At 44.3% G+C, this 13,935-nt stretch overlaps 1 protein-coding gene across 3 annotated transcripts in view; it reads right to left on the bottom strand.

Annotated features, from left to right (window-relative positions):
- THSD4 (thrombospondin type 1 domain containing 4) overlaps window positions 1–13,935 on the bottom strand; it is a 698,655-nt gene that overhangs the window by 568,831 nt on the left and 115,889 nt on the right. For all 3 annotated transcript variants that reach the window (XM_090028684.1, XM_090028685.1, XM_090028683.1), the window contains exon 5: window positions 1,674–2,115. In XM_090028684.1, coding sequence (XP_089884810.1) covers window positions 1,674–2,115 — 442 coding nt within the window. The remainder of the gene's footprint in view (window positions 1–1,673; window positions 2,116–13,935) is intronic.

The raw sequence follows: 13,935 nt of genomic DNA, 5'->3' as shown, positions 1-13,935 counted from the left end.
AATTTCTGCTCTAGTTTCCCCTTAATCTAGTAAACTCTTCAAAGAAGAAAGGCACTTGCTTTTGACTTTGGAAAGCCCCTGACATACTGTGGCAGTACCAAAGATAATTTAAAAAACAATCACTCCTCCCAATGATCTCTCCTAAATTCTCCCTTCCTTCTTTCATCGGTGGGACAGCCTGTGTCTCACCTCCACCACGCAAATTCCTCTTCCAGATCACCCATTACATTCTAATGAAATAGATTTTTAATCCTCATATCATAAACCCTAACTCGTAATAAATTTGCCAAGATATGACAGCAACGAGAGTCTGTCAGAAAGATTATGCCTATACAATGCAGTGTCACATATATAGACAGTGGAGTTAGCTATAAATAAGCTAATTCAGTGTTAGAAGCTGTATTTTCATGTTAACATGGCATTCTGCCCAGCAGAAGCTAGTTTACAATATTATGGTATGTCGATATATCAGAAAAAGCAGCTGCTTCTCACAGTACAAGCTTAGGTCTGGGAATCAGGAGAAATTCTATCCTGCCTCGGCTGTCTACTTATCTCACGGGTGGGTGAAATATGGCCCGTAAGCCAGATTTAGCCCGCCAACAGATTCGATCTGGCTTGCAGGTGAACAGCTGCCAACTAACTGGATCTAGCCCTCAGTGGCTGGTGGGTGAGGCTGGTGGGTGGCACTGCTTCCATCCAGCAGCATCAGGCATCATCTGTGGACCTGGTCAGGGCTTCCAAACCAGCAGGCAGGTGGTAGCATCACCTGTGGATAATACCAGTCAGTTCCGAAGCCCTGACACAGAACTACCAATAATGTCCACAGCTGATGCTGCCGCTTACTCGCCACGGCAGCAGCTCCTGCCTGGGTCCACAGATGATGCCGCTGGCAGGTTCCAGATCAGGGCTCTGGACACGAGTTTCCACTGTGCCAGGAGGGTGGTGGCATCAGCTGAGGATGCTGCTTGCAGGTTCTGCATCCTGGCCCCTGAACCTACCGGCAGCATCCACAGCTGACAATGCCACCCACGCACTGCGGCAAACTACAAATAACAGAAAAGGTGTATGACACAGGTGAGAATTGGCCCCAAATGCCCACCCCAGTTTCTCAATAACAAAACTCTTCTTCCTTTCTAGCCGATCTCTGTTTAGGTATTCTGCTCTCCCTGCATGTTTGTCATTCTGTTGTATCCATTCCAGTGGGTTCTGGGAGGACGGGGAAACAGAAACACAGACAGACAGAGGAGAGAAACTGATATGGCTCTTGACAGATCCCCAAAACTCATTAAGTAGCCCTCCAGCCAAAATAATTGCCCAGCCCTGACTTATCTTTTATTATGCTGTATAGCAAACTTGCATAAACTTTCTGTGCCTCAGCTTCTTCCTCTATCCAAAGGGAATCATTCATATTCCATGGGGGTATAATGACTATTTGAAGCTCTGAATGGATGCTGTAATATATTGCTGCTATAGATATTCCTCAAGCTACTCTTCTTTGAAATCAGCATACAACAAGATTTTTTTCCTGGTCTGAAACTGAATTATGGGATATTTTAAGTTAATAAAATAAATATGTATCGTTTTGATTTTTAACCACCTGAACAACAGAAGTCCAGTGTGTTGAGCTAACCATCATATGTCCCTTAGATTAACAAAGAGAAGAACAGACTTACATTTGTGTTGCAAAGCTTGTGTTGCTTGTAGGCTCCAGTACACACAATAGCTGCAGCCCTCTGAGACACACTTTGGACAGTCTGATGTGACACAAAGCCATGATGGGTTGAGCCACTACCATGGAACAAATTCTGAGATGCAGGAAAGGCCTGAGAATGGGTTGAAGCATGCTGATAAACTGAGGGCCCTGAGACATGATGTCCAGGCTGAAGTCCATGTTCTTCTTGGTAAACATTTTCATGTTGAAGTGAAGGATTAGCTGGATGGGTGTACGGATGGTTCCCAAGACCTGGATTTTGCTGATATGCTTGGTTCCTTGGTAACTGTCGCTGCCTCCGTAGTTTTTGAGGTGGCTGCCCAGTGTCAGTTTGCAGAGGTAATATATACGGCACTTTTCCATATCCATATTTCCCTGGGCCAATGGGATTTCTGTTTCTGTTTCTAAGGGAAGATGCATAAAATCATACTGAGTGGACAAAGGTATGAACACTTAGATGCTTATATGAATTTTACCTACAACTAACAGCTTAGAAAGATTTAGAAAAGGTACATAAGAACCATTAGTCTATTTTAAAGAATACTTATACAATATTCTGTTCTCATTTTGCATATTAGCAATCACAGAGTATGCAACACCAAGCTCTGTGGCAGAAAGCAGTCATTAAGTATTCACCAAGAAAGACCAACCGTTGAGTAAGGAGCAATGATGTCAGCCTGCATACCAAGGCAGAGCATTCTGCTTGACTTCAGCTGTATTCAGTTTTTAATCAAGGTTTGTTCTTGAGATAACATGCAAATGTCTGTCTTAAAGGTAGTGTCTTCAACCTTTGGCATTGTTCTTTAAAATGACAATTTAAAATTTTAAAGCAACCATATTTTTAAAACTCATGGCTGTGCTATGCTTTCATTGACATTCCAGTACAAATAAGGCTTGTACTCCCTGTTACTGGTTTAGACAATGGCCATGAAGAGACTTTCATTTCTACATGCAGAAATTGTTGAGAATCATTTGGAAAGGAAACAGTACAGATGTTCAGCCTGCAGCTGCCCCCTCTCCCCTGCTCTTCACATCTGCCAGAAACTGAAGTGATCTTGTCTTGGGAAGGTGAAGGGAGGAGTGCCTGCTCCACTTTTCCTAGTCCTTAGCTCTGCTCCCAGTCTTTGGGAGTAGAGCAGATAGAGCACTAGGAAAAAGTCCCCAGGGTCCTTCTCCAATCCAGGTACTGCCTAGCTGGGGAAAGAGGTAGGTAGCAGCTGTGGCTGCTCCTCTCCCCTTCTGGATAGATCTAGGAGGGGAAGGGAGTAGTGAGGCAAAGCCTCCAGCTACTTTCCCAAGCCAAGCAGTGCCAAGGTTTAGGAATGAAGCAGAGAGTAGCAGTGGGGAGAGAAGGAGCAGCCATCAATTCTCCCTGTGCTTTCCCCAAGCCAGATACTGCCCAGCTTGAGGAATCAGCTGGAGGCTTCTCCTCTCTGCTCTCTTGTCCTCCCAGACCATCCAGGAGGAGAGAAAAGCAGTAAGTCAAAGCCCCTTGCCCAGATACTCCTATACTCTGCTCCCAGTTTCAGGGACTACCGTGGAAGGAGCACATTGGCTAAACCCCTACCCACTTCTCACTGCAGGGCCTCTGGTATAAGAAGCAGGCAGGAGCCTGTGGTGCTCCCTGTGGTCCACAGCTAAGCACCAGGAATTGTGGAGAAAAGCCCCTGCCTGATTCCTACACCAGGAATTCAAACAGGCAGGGAGAAGCTGGCACTTCCTCCTCCTCTCACCTTCCTGGTTTCCCAGAAGGAGAGAAGCGGTTATGTTCCAAATCTTCTTCAGAACAAGGTGACCTTGGTATTAGGAAGACATGGGAGTTTTTCCCCAAGAAGAGTTAAGCCGGGGGAAAGTATGCAGACATTCAGTCTCCTAGGAGTAACTTTCCCAGGAGTGATTTAACCCTGGTTATTCCAGGGTTGTTTTTCTCCTAGAGTAGCTATTTTTGCTTCAGGAGAAAAAGGTATGAATTGGTTTCTACTGGAAGAATGAGGATTCTCCCAGTAGAAACCAAATGTGTACCAAATGTGGATTCTCCCAGTAGAAACTGAATGTCTGTACATAGACAATGAGAATGTCAAGATAGAGCATCTGCTTCTAGCATACACTGTGATTAGCAAAGCCATGGCTTTTGTGGTCTAAATGTTCTGTTGACTTTGCCTTCATTAGCTACTCAAATAACAAACACAGAAAAGGCAGCAGAACTTTAAATGGTATTGCTAAAGGAGTTCCAGGAAAAGGTGACCAAAACAATATGTTTCTGTTCTAGTCCACATTTATCTTGATCTCCACATTTGGTCTGTTGGGAAGATATTGCAATTAGACACTTATTCAGGCATGTAACATGCTTTAAAACTGTGTACTATTATGTAGTTCCACCAGACACTAACTCTGTTTTCTCACAATGACAGGCCACCTCCTGACACACAGCATTTCACCACTGCTTCATGTTCCACATTCAGTGAAAAGGCCCCAAGACTCAGTTAGCCTATCCCCATGAAAAGAGAGCGCAAAGTGTTGTGCATTCAAGGACCATTCAAGAGCCAGTACCAGCATCAGCATAAATCAGTGCAACTCCTGGGCTGTTCCAGCTTTATGCTCTGCTGCATAATACATCATACATGGCTGAGGAAGCAGAAAAAGAAACGTAGCTGTACACTCTGGGCACACTGGCCATGCCTCCACCCAAGGCTTTTCCTTCCAATGCACAAGCCCTGGCTGCCAGGCTTATCCTGCAGTTTTTGCTAACCAAGGAACAGCTTTACACTGAAAGTATTTGCTAAGGACCAGACCCCAGAACTTACATGGCCAGTAAATTAAGTGAACATTAAAAAAAATAAGTCACTCCAAAAAACACACTTTAAGCCACTTTATTTAGCATAATGATGACTATAAAGTTAATCCCAGTATTTTTAAACTAGTGCTGTCAGCAGGTCTTTTGACTGTTTTTCTCAATACTCGCTGTAGCTTAAAGTTAGTTCAGTCCTGGCTCTCTAGTTATGCTACAATACTAGACAGCTAAAATCATTAAAGCTTTCTTCCATTTGCACCTCAGATGTTTTTCTTAACTAACCTCCCCACCCTCAGCACACACAAAGTTTAATGAGAAATACATTTTTTAAAGGAAACTTCTCCTATCTTTACTAGATATTCACATCTTGTTATATAAAATAAAATAGATAATTTAGACTGTGGTGAAAACTGGAGGTTATAATTTTATTTTCTAGGAAATAAGAAGGCATAGATGTCAAGCACATGTCACCAGATCAAAGACTCTCTTTGAATTCATTTTTTCTTGTATTTATTTTCTCCCTAACTCTCTCTTACTGTCTCCTAATACTCTTGTTACATAGAAACCTTGGAAGTCATATACTTAACATTCTAGCTTTTATGGCCACGAGGCTTTTAATCAATCTTCATGCCTCAAGGATGTGTCAACTGGAGTGTTGATTTACCCTGGCAGATAAGCCGCTAGAGCACTTGAGTTGTTTATATGAGTTAATCTGTTCTGCGACAGCTATGGTCATTGTTGAGGCAAGTTTCTCTTTTCTACTGTAGCATGGGTTTGTAGCATTTGGTGGTTGTGGGGAAGTGATTCGGGTTAGGAGGACAAATCTAGGGGAAAAAAGGAATATGCATCAGAAAGGGACAAACCCATTCAAATAAAGCAAACCTCAATCTGCCTAACTGCCCTTAACTTTTTGTTAGTTTCTTTTAATGATCAAAGAAATGTACATAACATTTCGCCTTGTTTCTCATTTTCAATACATTTCAACATTTTGCCTTATTTCTTCATTTCCTATTGCTGATCAAAAAAAAAAAACCAGCAAAAAATTATCTGTCATTCTTTGTATTTCCAGGAATATACTATAAAATGGAAAAATTAAGGTATCTTTTAGGAAAACATCTGAAATTTTGGGGCTGATTCATGTAACATGCCAGTACCTGTGAGAAGCCGATACACTATAGATATTTTTTGATTGTAAATCAAACATGTAGAAGTTGATCCCACATTTTCAGGTTCAATTTTAGAAAAAACAGCATGTTCTCCTGAATATAAGTCACTAACTATGAAGACTTAGAACTACTATTACCTGCACAAAATCACACAGAAAAATCAAATAAACATGACAGGACTAAAAAGGTTAAATTCACAAAGACTAAAATAAAAACTGCACTGAAAAATATTCTGACTTGCATGTATTGCATGCATGAAAATACTGCAAGTACAAAAGTCAGGACTACAGAGGGCTTAATATGGGGCCACTCATATAGAAACTAAGTGCAATTGTTATTGTTCTTGCTCCTTTTGGAGGAAGAAAAGGTAAACTTGAAACAACACTAAAGTCCCTTATCCCCAAACATTATTGTTTCCAAGTCTTAATTCCCTTGTTTTACTAGGGGCGCACCAATATATCAGTTGGCTATTGGATCAGCACTGATAAAAGGAGAAATGACATTATAGGCTTTTGGCTTTTTTTGGTCATTGTAGCTGATAATTGTGGCCACATGCCCAGGGCACCCTGGACAGCACTGCCCAGTCCCCACACTCCACCTGAGCCCATGGCAGACTACAGGTCCCGGTGTAGCGGCAGGAGGGGGGCGGAGTACTAGGGAGCAGTCACAGGGCACCACACTCAATAAAAAGAGACCATTACCAGCTCCTACTTCTGCTGCTGCTCCTTCTGCCACAGGGGCCTGAGCACCAGGGCTGCTGCAGAGACACTGGCTTCTGCACGGGAAGGGAAAGGCACCGTGCAAGGGACATTCCACTCTGCCAGGCACCTTTGCAAAAGCAGCTTCTCCCTGGCAGCCACCAGAGCTCAGCTGCGCAGGGCCTGCCGGTGCTGAGGTGGTGGCATGCTCTACGGCTGCAAGCACGCCCAGGATCACTGCCTGCATGAGGGTCTGCCCCACCTGCCTGGGACTGCAGCATGGGCTATGTGGGGAGTGGAGCAAGGGGTAGAAGCTGTAGGTGAGGGAGTGACGTGTGTAGCAGTAAGGAGATCACCTCCTTTGTCACTGAGGGCAGTAGCAGGCAGGAGGCATGTGCACACATGCATGCGTGCATTATAGAAGAAAACAAACAAAAAAAGTTTATTTACGTCAGTAGTTTAAAATGCTTTGCACTATTTCTAATTATCAGTTAATGGATCAGCCGATATGGTTGGTTAATCAACAGCTATCGATATCGGCCAAGAAAATCTTTATTGGTGCACCCCTACATTTTACTAAAAAATATGTATATATCAACAAGATTTTAGCAAAAGGAATTCATAGGAATAGTACCTCCACCTGCATGGCACTCAACCTCTACCAAACCTTCCCTGTCTAGCTTCTGCAAGGGACCTCTATGAAAGCTCCTAACTTCCTCATTTGACCTGCTCCTGCAAGCTTTTTTATTGGGCACCCCACACATGCCCTCAGGTCAGAAAATGTAAACCCTTACACCCATGCTGGAAACTAAACAAAGAACTTTTCATTATTAACATCTTTATCACTGTTCGTGCTTCACTGTAACCAATCCTGTTTGGCATGAAACTATGTGGCACTGTTCACTTTGCCTTAAAGCATTTTACACTCCCTGCTGGCAACATCCTTATAAATTAAGAATGCAGTTTGTTGTGAGATAATTAAGAATCTAGTTTAAAAAAATAACCCTTGAATGTAATTAGTTTTTGCTTTTGGAGAGAGAGTGCCAGGTAGAATTTGTGATGTCATACACTAGTGAGGGAGGGCATGTTATCTAGCTTCATGAAGGATGCAAATAGGCAAAACCCATAACTTACCTAATAATTAGCACTAAATGAGCTCTGACAAGCCTGTGCATGTTGTATAAACCTAGCCCCTTAGGATCTGTTTGTAGGGGATGCAATTAGGCAAAGCCTTGGTGAGTTTTGGGGGATTCTGAGCCACCACCAAGCCTGCTCCATAGCAGAACACAGCTTTTTACCTATCATCCTCACAGTCCAAAGGCCTACAGGCCCCATTCTTCACCATAGGCTGGTTTTAGGTGATCTTCTTTCCAAGCTTATCCTAAAGAAAGAAAAAGGGTGCTTCCTCAGTACCCTTTGTTTTGGGAATGCTAGAATTAAGGCTAAGAACCCAAAAGATCATGCTCCAGATGGAAATTTGGATTCACACCTCCCCTGAGGTAACAGGCAAGATTAAAAAAAATGGACAGGGAATGAAATTTCATAAGTCTTAGTGAATAGTTAGCAGGGAACTAGTGGAAGGTAGATTTTGTAACAGTGGCCCTCTCAGTCCCCCCCAAACAAAAATGGTGGGACACATCCACCAAGTACAGCCACAAAAAGCATGACAGTAAGAGATCATCACTTCCTCTGAGTCCATCTATTGTAAGGAAGACCACCCTGGGATTTGGAGACTGGGGATGGCCATCAGGGAAGGTCAAGGTAGTGTAAAATGCATACGTTTAAGTCTACTTAACTTTCAGCCACCTTGACAAATGTCCACAGGCATCCTACATAGAAACCCAAGCACAGAATACACTGGAATACTAGGCACAGCTTTTTAAAAGCTCTTCTGCTAAGGGGCAGACTATCTTTTCACAAAGCTACAAAATTCCCTTGGTATCCATGGGGGACACTGGCATGAATATGAGAGTAATATTTAGTCCAATATTTCTACAGTCAGAATATTTAACTGGACTAGGTATACTATTATCAATCAAGAAGATCAGAAGCAGAATTGTTTTAAATGAACTGATGTATCAGAAAGGAATTAATACTTCAAAATAAATTCTTCATAATACTCTCAATAAGAGAGTGATGTTTGTATGCTTTCAAGTGCATAGTCTAACCCCTTCTATTAAAGTGGCTCAGTACATTCACTACAGAATAGTTATTGCTATTAGGAAAATTTATTTAGGCATTAAAACTAAAATTCAAGGTGTTAAGCATGACAAGAGTCTACTGTTGTCATTAAGTCAGGTATAACCATTACTGTGGTCTGTACAGGGGTAGTTAAATCTATCTGTTTCTTGTAGCTAATTTATCTATGGAATAGACAGGTAAATACAAGAGGTACTAAACCCCAAATACTTCACATGCACCTAAAACTTCCAACTGATTGCTTTTAAAACAGTGAAACAAGATCAAATAGTAAGTAGGAGAAAGGCATCAGGCATTGGCTTCAACATCTGCTGATAAAAGATATTTTGTTACTTCTCCTTCCCCTCAAATTACCCTTACAACAGTATTTCTTGGCATTTTTCAGTTGGATCCTAGAGGAACAGTGGTTATCAATTCACCTCCCAGGTAAGTTTACTCAAAGATACTCTCCCATCTCCAAGTGCCAAGTTGACAGTGGAATTTTGAAAACATGCACGTTTATTTTACCAATCATAAATGAATTCCCTCAGCCAAAGGTTTATAGGATTTTTAATACGTCTTTGGCTCCTGCCCTTTCACAGCTCACACAATCCAATGCTAGATTTCAGGATGACAAATCTGTTGCACAACTTCTGAGGTTCCAAATCTGTTTTCATTCCACACTGGAACACTAGGGAGGTAGCAGCTTTCTATAGGCTGGTGCTCATGCCTCTGACCTTGGTAGTGAGAGACTCAAGTTAAATCTCTCATCTCCCTGATTCAGCAGAGCTTTTCCACTCAAATTACTCTAAACCCAGTAGAGCAAGAAAGTGAACCTGAGTTTCTCGTCTAGTTCAAGAAATAGGTCTTATCTACACTTAACAAGGTCTGCCTGCACAGATACTGCCAGATCCCCACAGGGGACATGCAGCCTATGTGGCCAAAAGAGCTCTTTTGTTTGTGTAAATGTTTCTATATTAGAGTTTTTTCCCAACATAGCTACATCAGTATGGGTGATTTTTTTTCACATTCCAAGCTAACATAGGGCTGTGCAAAACAGCACTGTTTCGTTTAGACTTCCATTTCACTATTTCAAAGTGACAGTGTTTCATTTTGTTGTTCCATTTGGTGCACTGTTCTGTTTCATTTTGTCAAAAACATTTTGCTGTTTTGATGTGTTTCAATGTTTTGCCCATAGGCTGTAATGAGGAATCATGAAAATGCCTAAACCTTTGTCATTTCTTGCCTGATTTGGATAAAACTTGCAGGGATGGTAGCCCCTTCTGAGGGCATGAAGCCTGCCAGGTTTCTAGGAGATGCATACAGAGGTTTCTGGGAAACAGCACCTCGAACTGTACAAAGCAAAACTCCTGACACTTACCAGCAGTGGCAGCCTCTGTGGCGGGCCAGTAGGGGGTGCTCCTGCATTGAGCCACCCACCTCACTGTGCCTGACCACCTTCCAGGCTCCAAGTGCCTCCCTGGGGGCACCTCACGTCTGGTCGACTCCCTTCCTGGAGCACACCCGCTAGCCTAGGGGTAAAATGCCACCACTCAGGGATGGGCTTGATTCTGGCTCTGCACCCCCTGGGAAACACAGGCCTAGTGGCCCTCAAGGGTACTTGACTCACTTCAAGAACTTGGGGTGCTTCCCTCAGTTGGAAGCACAAGTAGTGGTCTCCCTTAGTCAGCTGAACCAAAGGGACCCCAAGGCATAATCTAGACCCACTCCCAAAAAGTCTCCTATGCTAGGTACAAAGGAGAACTTTACTGGTTAAAAGGGGTGGGGTTGGACTAGGGTACAGGTTAGAGCAATATCAGAAAAATCCCATAGAGCAAATGGGCTGGGCGGGGTAGCCTTTGATCACATATCTGAGTTACTACAAACTATATATCTAGTTAGATCTCAGGTAGCTTACTTACAAGTATCATCCAGAGGCAGGTGGAGATTCCCTCTGGAGGCATACAGTTCCTTGATCATAAGTTTTGAGAGTGAGAACAAGTTTCAGATGATCCAGCTCTTCTCTCTCCCTGAGTCTTCCTCATGGCTGCTGCCCCCATCCTCCTGGGCAGTCCTTTACTTACACAACCCTTATGACTTCATTTACCTGGTCCAATGGAGGCCAGCACCTGCTGCCTGTCAGCCAAACAATTTGAAATGCATCACTAGTTGCTGGGCAGACTGGCAGTCCCTAGCTCACCAGGGAGCCCAAGTCCCTCACCTAGGTATGTGACACCAGTCACATAGGCAGAGGGAGCAGATTTCCACCGTCCCTCAGGAATGTACCCAGCTCAGGTTACCTAAAGAGACAGGGTAAGGTGGGTATCCTCTGCTGAGCCCATCATAACCAAATTGTCACAGAGCAGAGTTTTTGAGGAGAAACAGAGGTGGCCTTCTGCCACAGCCTCCTCTCATCCGGTGTGGGGTCCCGCACCATTGGGAGAGCTACTGGGCTGTGCCGGACTCCTCCTGGGGATGCAAGTACCCGGAACTGTGCGCCAGATGACAGGAGAATACCGCCAACCGGCAGCAGCAGCAATCTTCCCTGGTGCTGGGCACAGCTCACGCCCAGTGCTGGTCCCAGGTGGCAGAGGCAGCCTCTTCTCATCTGGAGCACAGATCCAAGGGCTCACATCTTCAGGAGTCTTCCACAGCCTGGCAGTCCTACCAGGGGTGCGGGCCCTCAGATCTGTGCGCTGGATGACAGGAGGCTGCCACTGCTACCTGGGACCGGCACTGAAGCCAAGTAAGCCCAGCTTCAAAACACAAAATGTTTTGAAACTTTCAAAACATTTTGAGTGCCCTCATTTTCATAGATTCATAGATGTTAGGGTCGAAAGGGACCTCAATAGATCATTGAATCTAACCCACACAGGAAAGTGTTCTGGGTTCAAATGACCCCAGCCAGATGCCTATCTAACCTCCCCTTGAAGACCTCCAGGGTAGGGGAGAGCACCACCTCCCTTCAGAGCCCATTCCAGATTTTGGCCACTCTAACCATGAAGAAGTTCTTTCTAATGTCCAGTCTAAATCTGCTGTCTGCTAGCTTATGGCCATTATTTCTTGTAACTCCCAGGGGTGCCTTGGTGAGTACAGCCTCACCAATTCCCTTCTGCGCCCCCATGATGAATTTATAGGCAGCCACAAGATTGTCACTCAACCTTCTCTTGCAGAGACTGAAGAGATCCAGGTGCCCTAGTCTCTCCTCGTAGGGCTTGGCCTGCAAGCCCTTAACCATATGAGTGGCCCTTCACTGGGCCCTCCCCAGGTTATCCACATCCCTCTTGAAGTGTGGCACACAAAACTGGACACAGCCGAATCCACTTCCCTCCCTTTCTTGAAGATAGGTACCACGTTGGTCTTCTTCCAGTCTTCTGGCACTACACCAGAGAGCCAGGAGTTTTCAAAGATCCATGCCAGGGGCTGGGATATGATGCTCGCCAGCTCCCTGAGTACCCTGGGGTGTAGATTGTCAGGGCCGGCTGACTTGAAGGTATCCAGCTTCTCAAGATGTTCCTTCATGAGGTAATGAAGGGCAGGGGATATCCCTCACCCGGACCGCCCTGTCCCATGGTGGGCATGGGCGTCCTATGGGGCTGATGAAAGACCAACGCAAAGTACCCATGTAATAGGTTGTCTTTTCCTGGGCGTCAGTTGTCAGTTGCCCCATCTGGTTCAGCAGGGGTCCAATGTTGCCCTTGCTTTTTCTCTGGCTCCCCACATATCTGAAAAAGGACTTTTTATTGTCCTTGATGCTTGAAGCTAGTTGGAGTTCAGTTGCAGTCTTGGCTTTCCTGGTTTTCTCTCTGCAGGACCAGACCAGTGCAGAATAATCCTCCTTGGAGGTGAATCCCATCCTCCATCCTTTGTAGAGGAGAAGTATCATCTCCTTGGTTCTGTTTGTCATGCATCTGCTGATGCATGATAAAGTGCAGTTAGCTTTGCTGATGACTTCGTCACACTAACGACTCATGTCCAACTTGGAGTCCACTAGGACTCTGAGATCCCTTTCCACTTCCGTGCTGCCTAAGCAGATCATTTCTTAGGCAGTAGGTGTGCTGGACATTTTTCCTCCCTAGGTGCAGCACTTTGCATTTCTCCTTGTTAAATCACATTGTATTGTTTTTTCCCTATTTGTCCAACCTGTCCAGGCCTGCCTGTAGTTGTTCCCTGCCCTCCGGTGGGTCCACTTCTCCCCACAGTTTTGTATCATCCGCAAACTTGGACAGAGTACACTTCGCTCCCTCGTCCAAGTCACTGATGAAGACAATGAAGAGTATCGGTTCAAGGACCGAGCCCTGAGGGACACCACTGCCCACGTCCTTCCAGGTCAATACCAACTCGTCCACCACCACTCTCTGGCTATGGCCCTCTAGCCAATTTGCCACCTACCGGACTGCATAATCACACAAGTCACAGCCTCTTAATTTGTTCACCAGTATGGGGTGGAATACTGTATCGAAGGCCTTCCTGAAGTCTAAGTAAACGATACCTACCCCTACTCCTGCGTCCAGGTGTTTTGTAACCTGATCATAAAAAGAGACTAGATTAGTCAGGTATGATCTACCTGCTATGAACCCATGTTGGCTTCCCCTGAGCATAATTTTTCCTGCTGGGCTCTCACATATATGAGCCTTAATAATCTTTTCAAAGACTTTACCAAGGATAGAGGTGAGACTGACTGGCCTGTAGTTTCATGGATCCTCCTTCCTCCCCTTCTAGAAAATAGGGGCCACATTGGCCCTTTTCCAGTCCTCCGGGGCCTGGCCCATACACCACGAGTGCTCAAATATTCTTGCCAGTAGCTGTACAATGACATCAGCCAGTGCCTTCAGTACCCTTGGATGGGGGTACTGCTTTTGCTTCAAAGCTGTTTTGAAAGCCTTTTGTTTCATTTCAATTTCATCGTTTCAAGCTTAAAACACATCAAAACAGCTTCGAAATGAAACACCCAGTGAAATTTCACACAGCCCTAATAGCCATTCCAATAGAAGGGAGGCATAAGCCAGACCCCCTTTATTTTCCCACTTCTAAGAAGAATTTAATGTTGACTAACAAGCAGCTTTCTATATCATCTTGGAAAGACGCAGGCATTAAAGACTTGGAAACAACAAAACCATGGAGAATAATATGCATCCAATGCCAAAAAATTACAAGTTTTAAGCTCTATCTGCTTTCAAGCTATTTCTGGAAATACTGGTGAGTTACGTACACTATTTATTATCTTGCTATTGTTATTCAAGTAAATCATAGAAAATTAGGGTTCAAAGGGAACTCAAGAGGTCATCTGGTCCAACCCCCAGCTCAGAGTAGGAGCAGCCCCAACTAGATCATCGCAGCCAAAATTTGTCTAGCCAAGTATTGAAAAGCTCCAAGGATGGAGGTTCCATC

This window comes from Crocodylus siamensis, chromosome 15, assembly GCF_052110815.1.
Source record: "Crocodylus siamensis isolate JL-2025a chromosome 15, ASM5211081v1, whole genome shotgun sequence".
NCBI lineage: Eukaryota > Metazoa > Chordata > Crocodylia > Crocodylidae > Crocodylus > Crocodylus siamensis.
The sequence above is the reverse complement of the archived record's forward strand: the minus strand, read 5'-3'. Positions and strand labels throughout refer to the sequence as shown.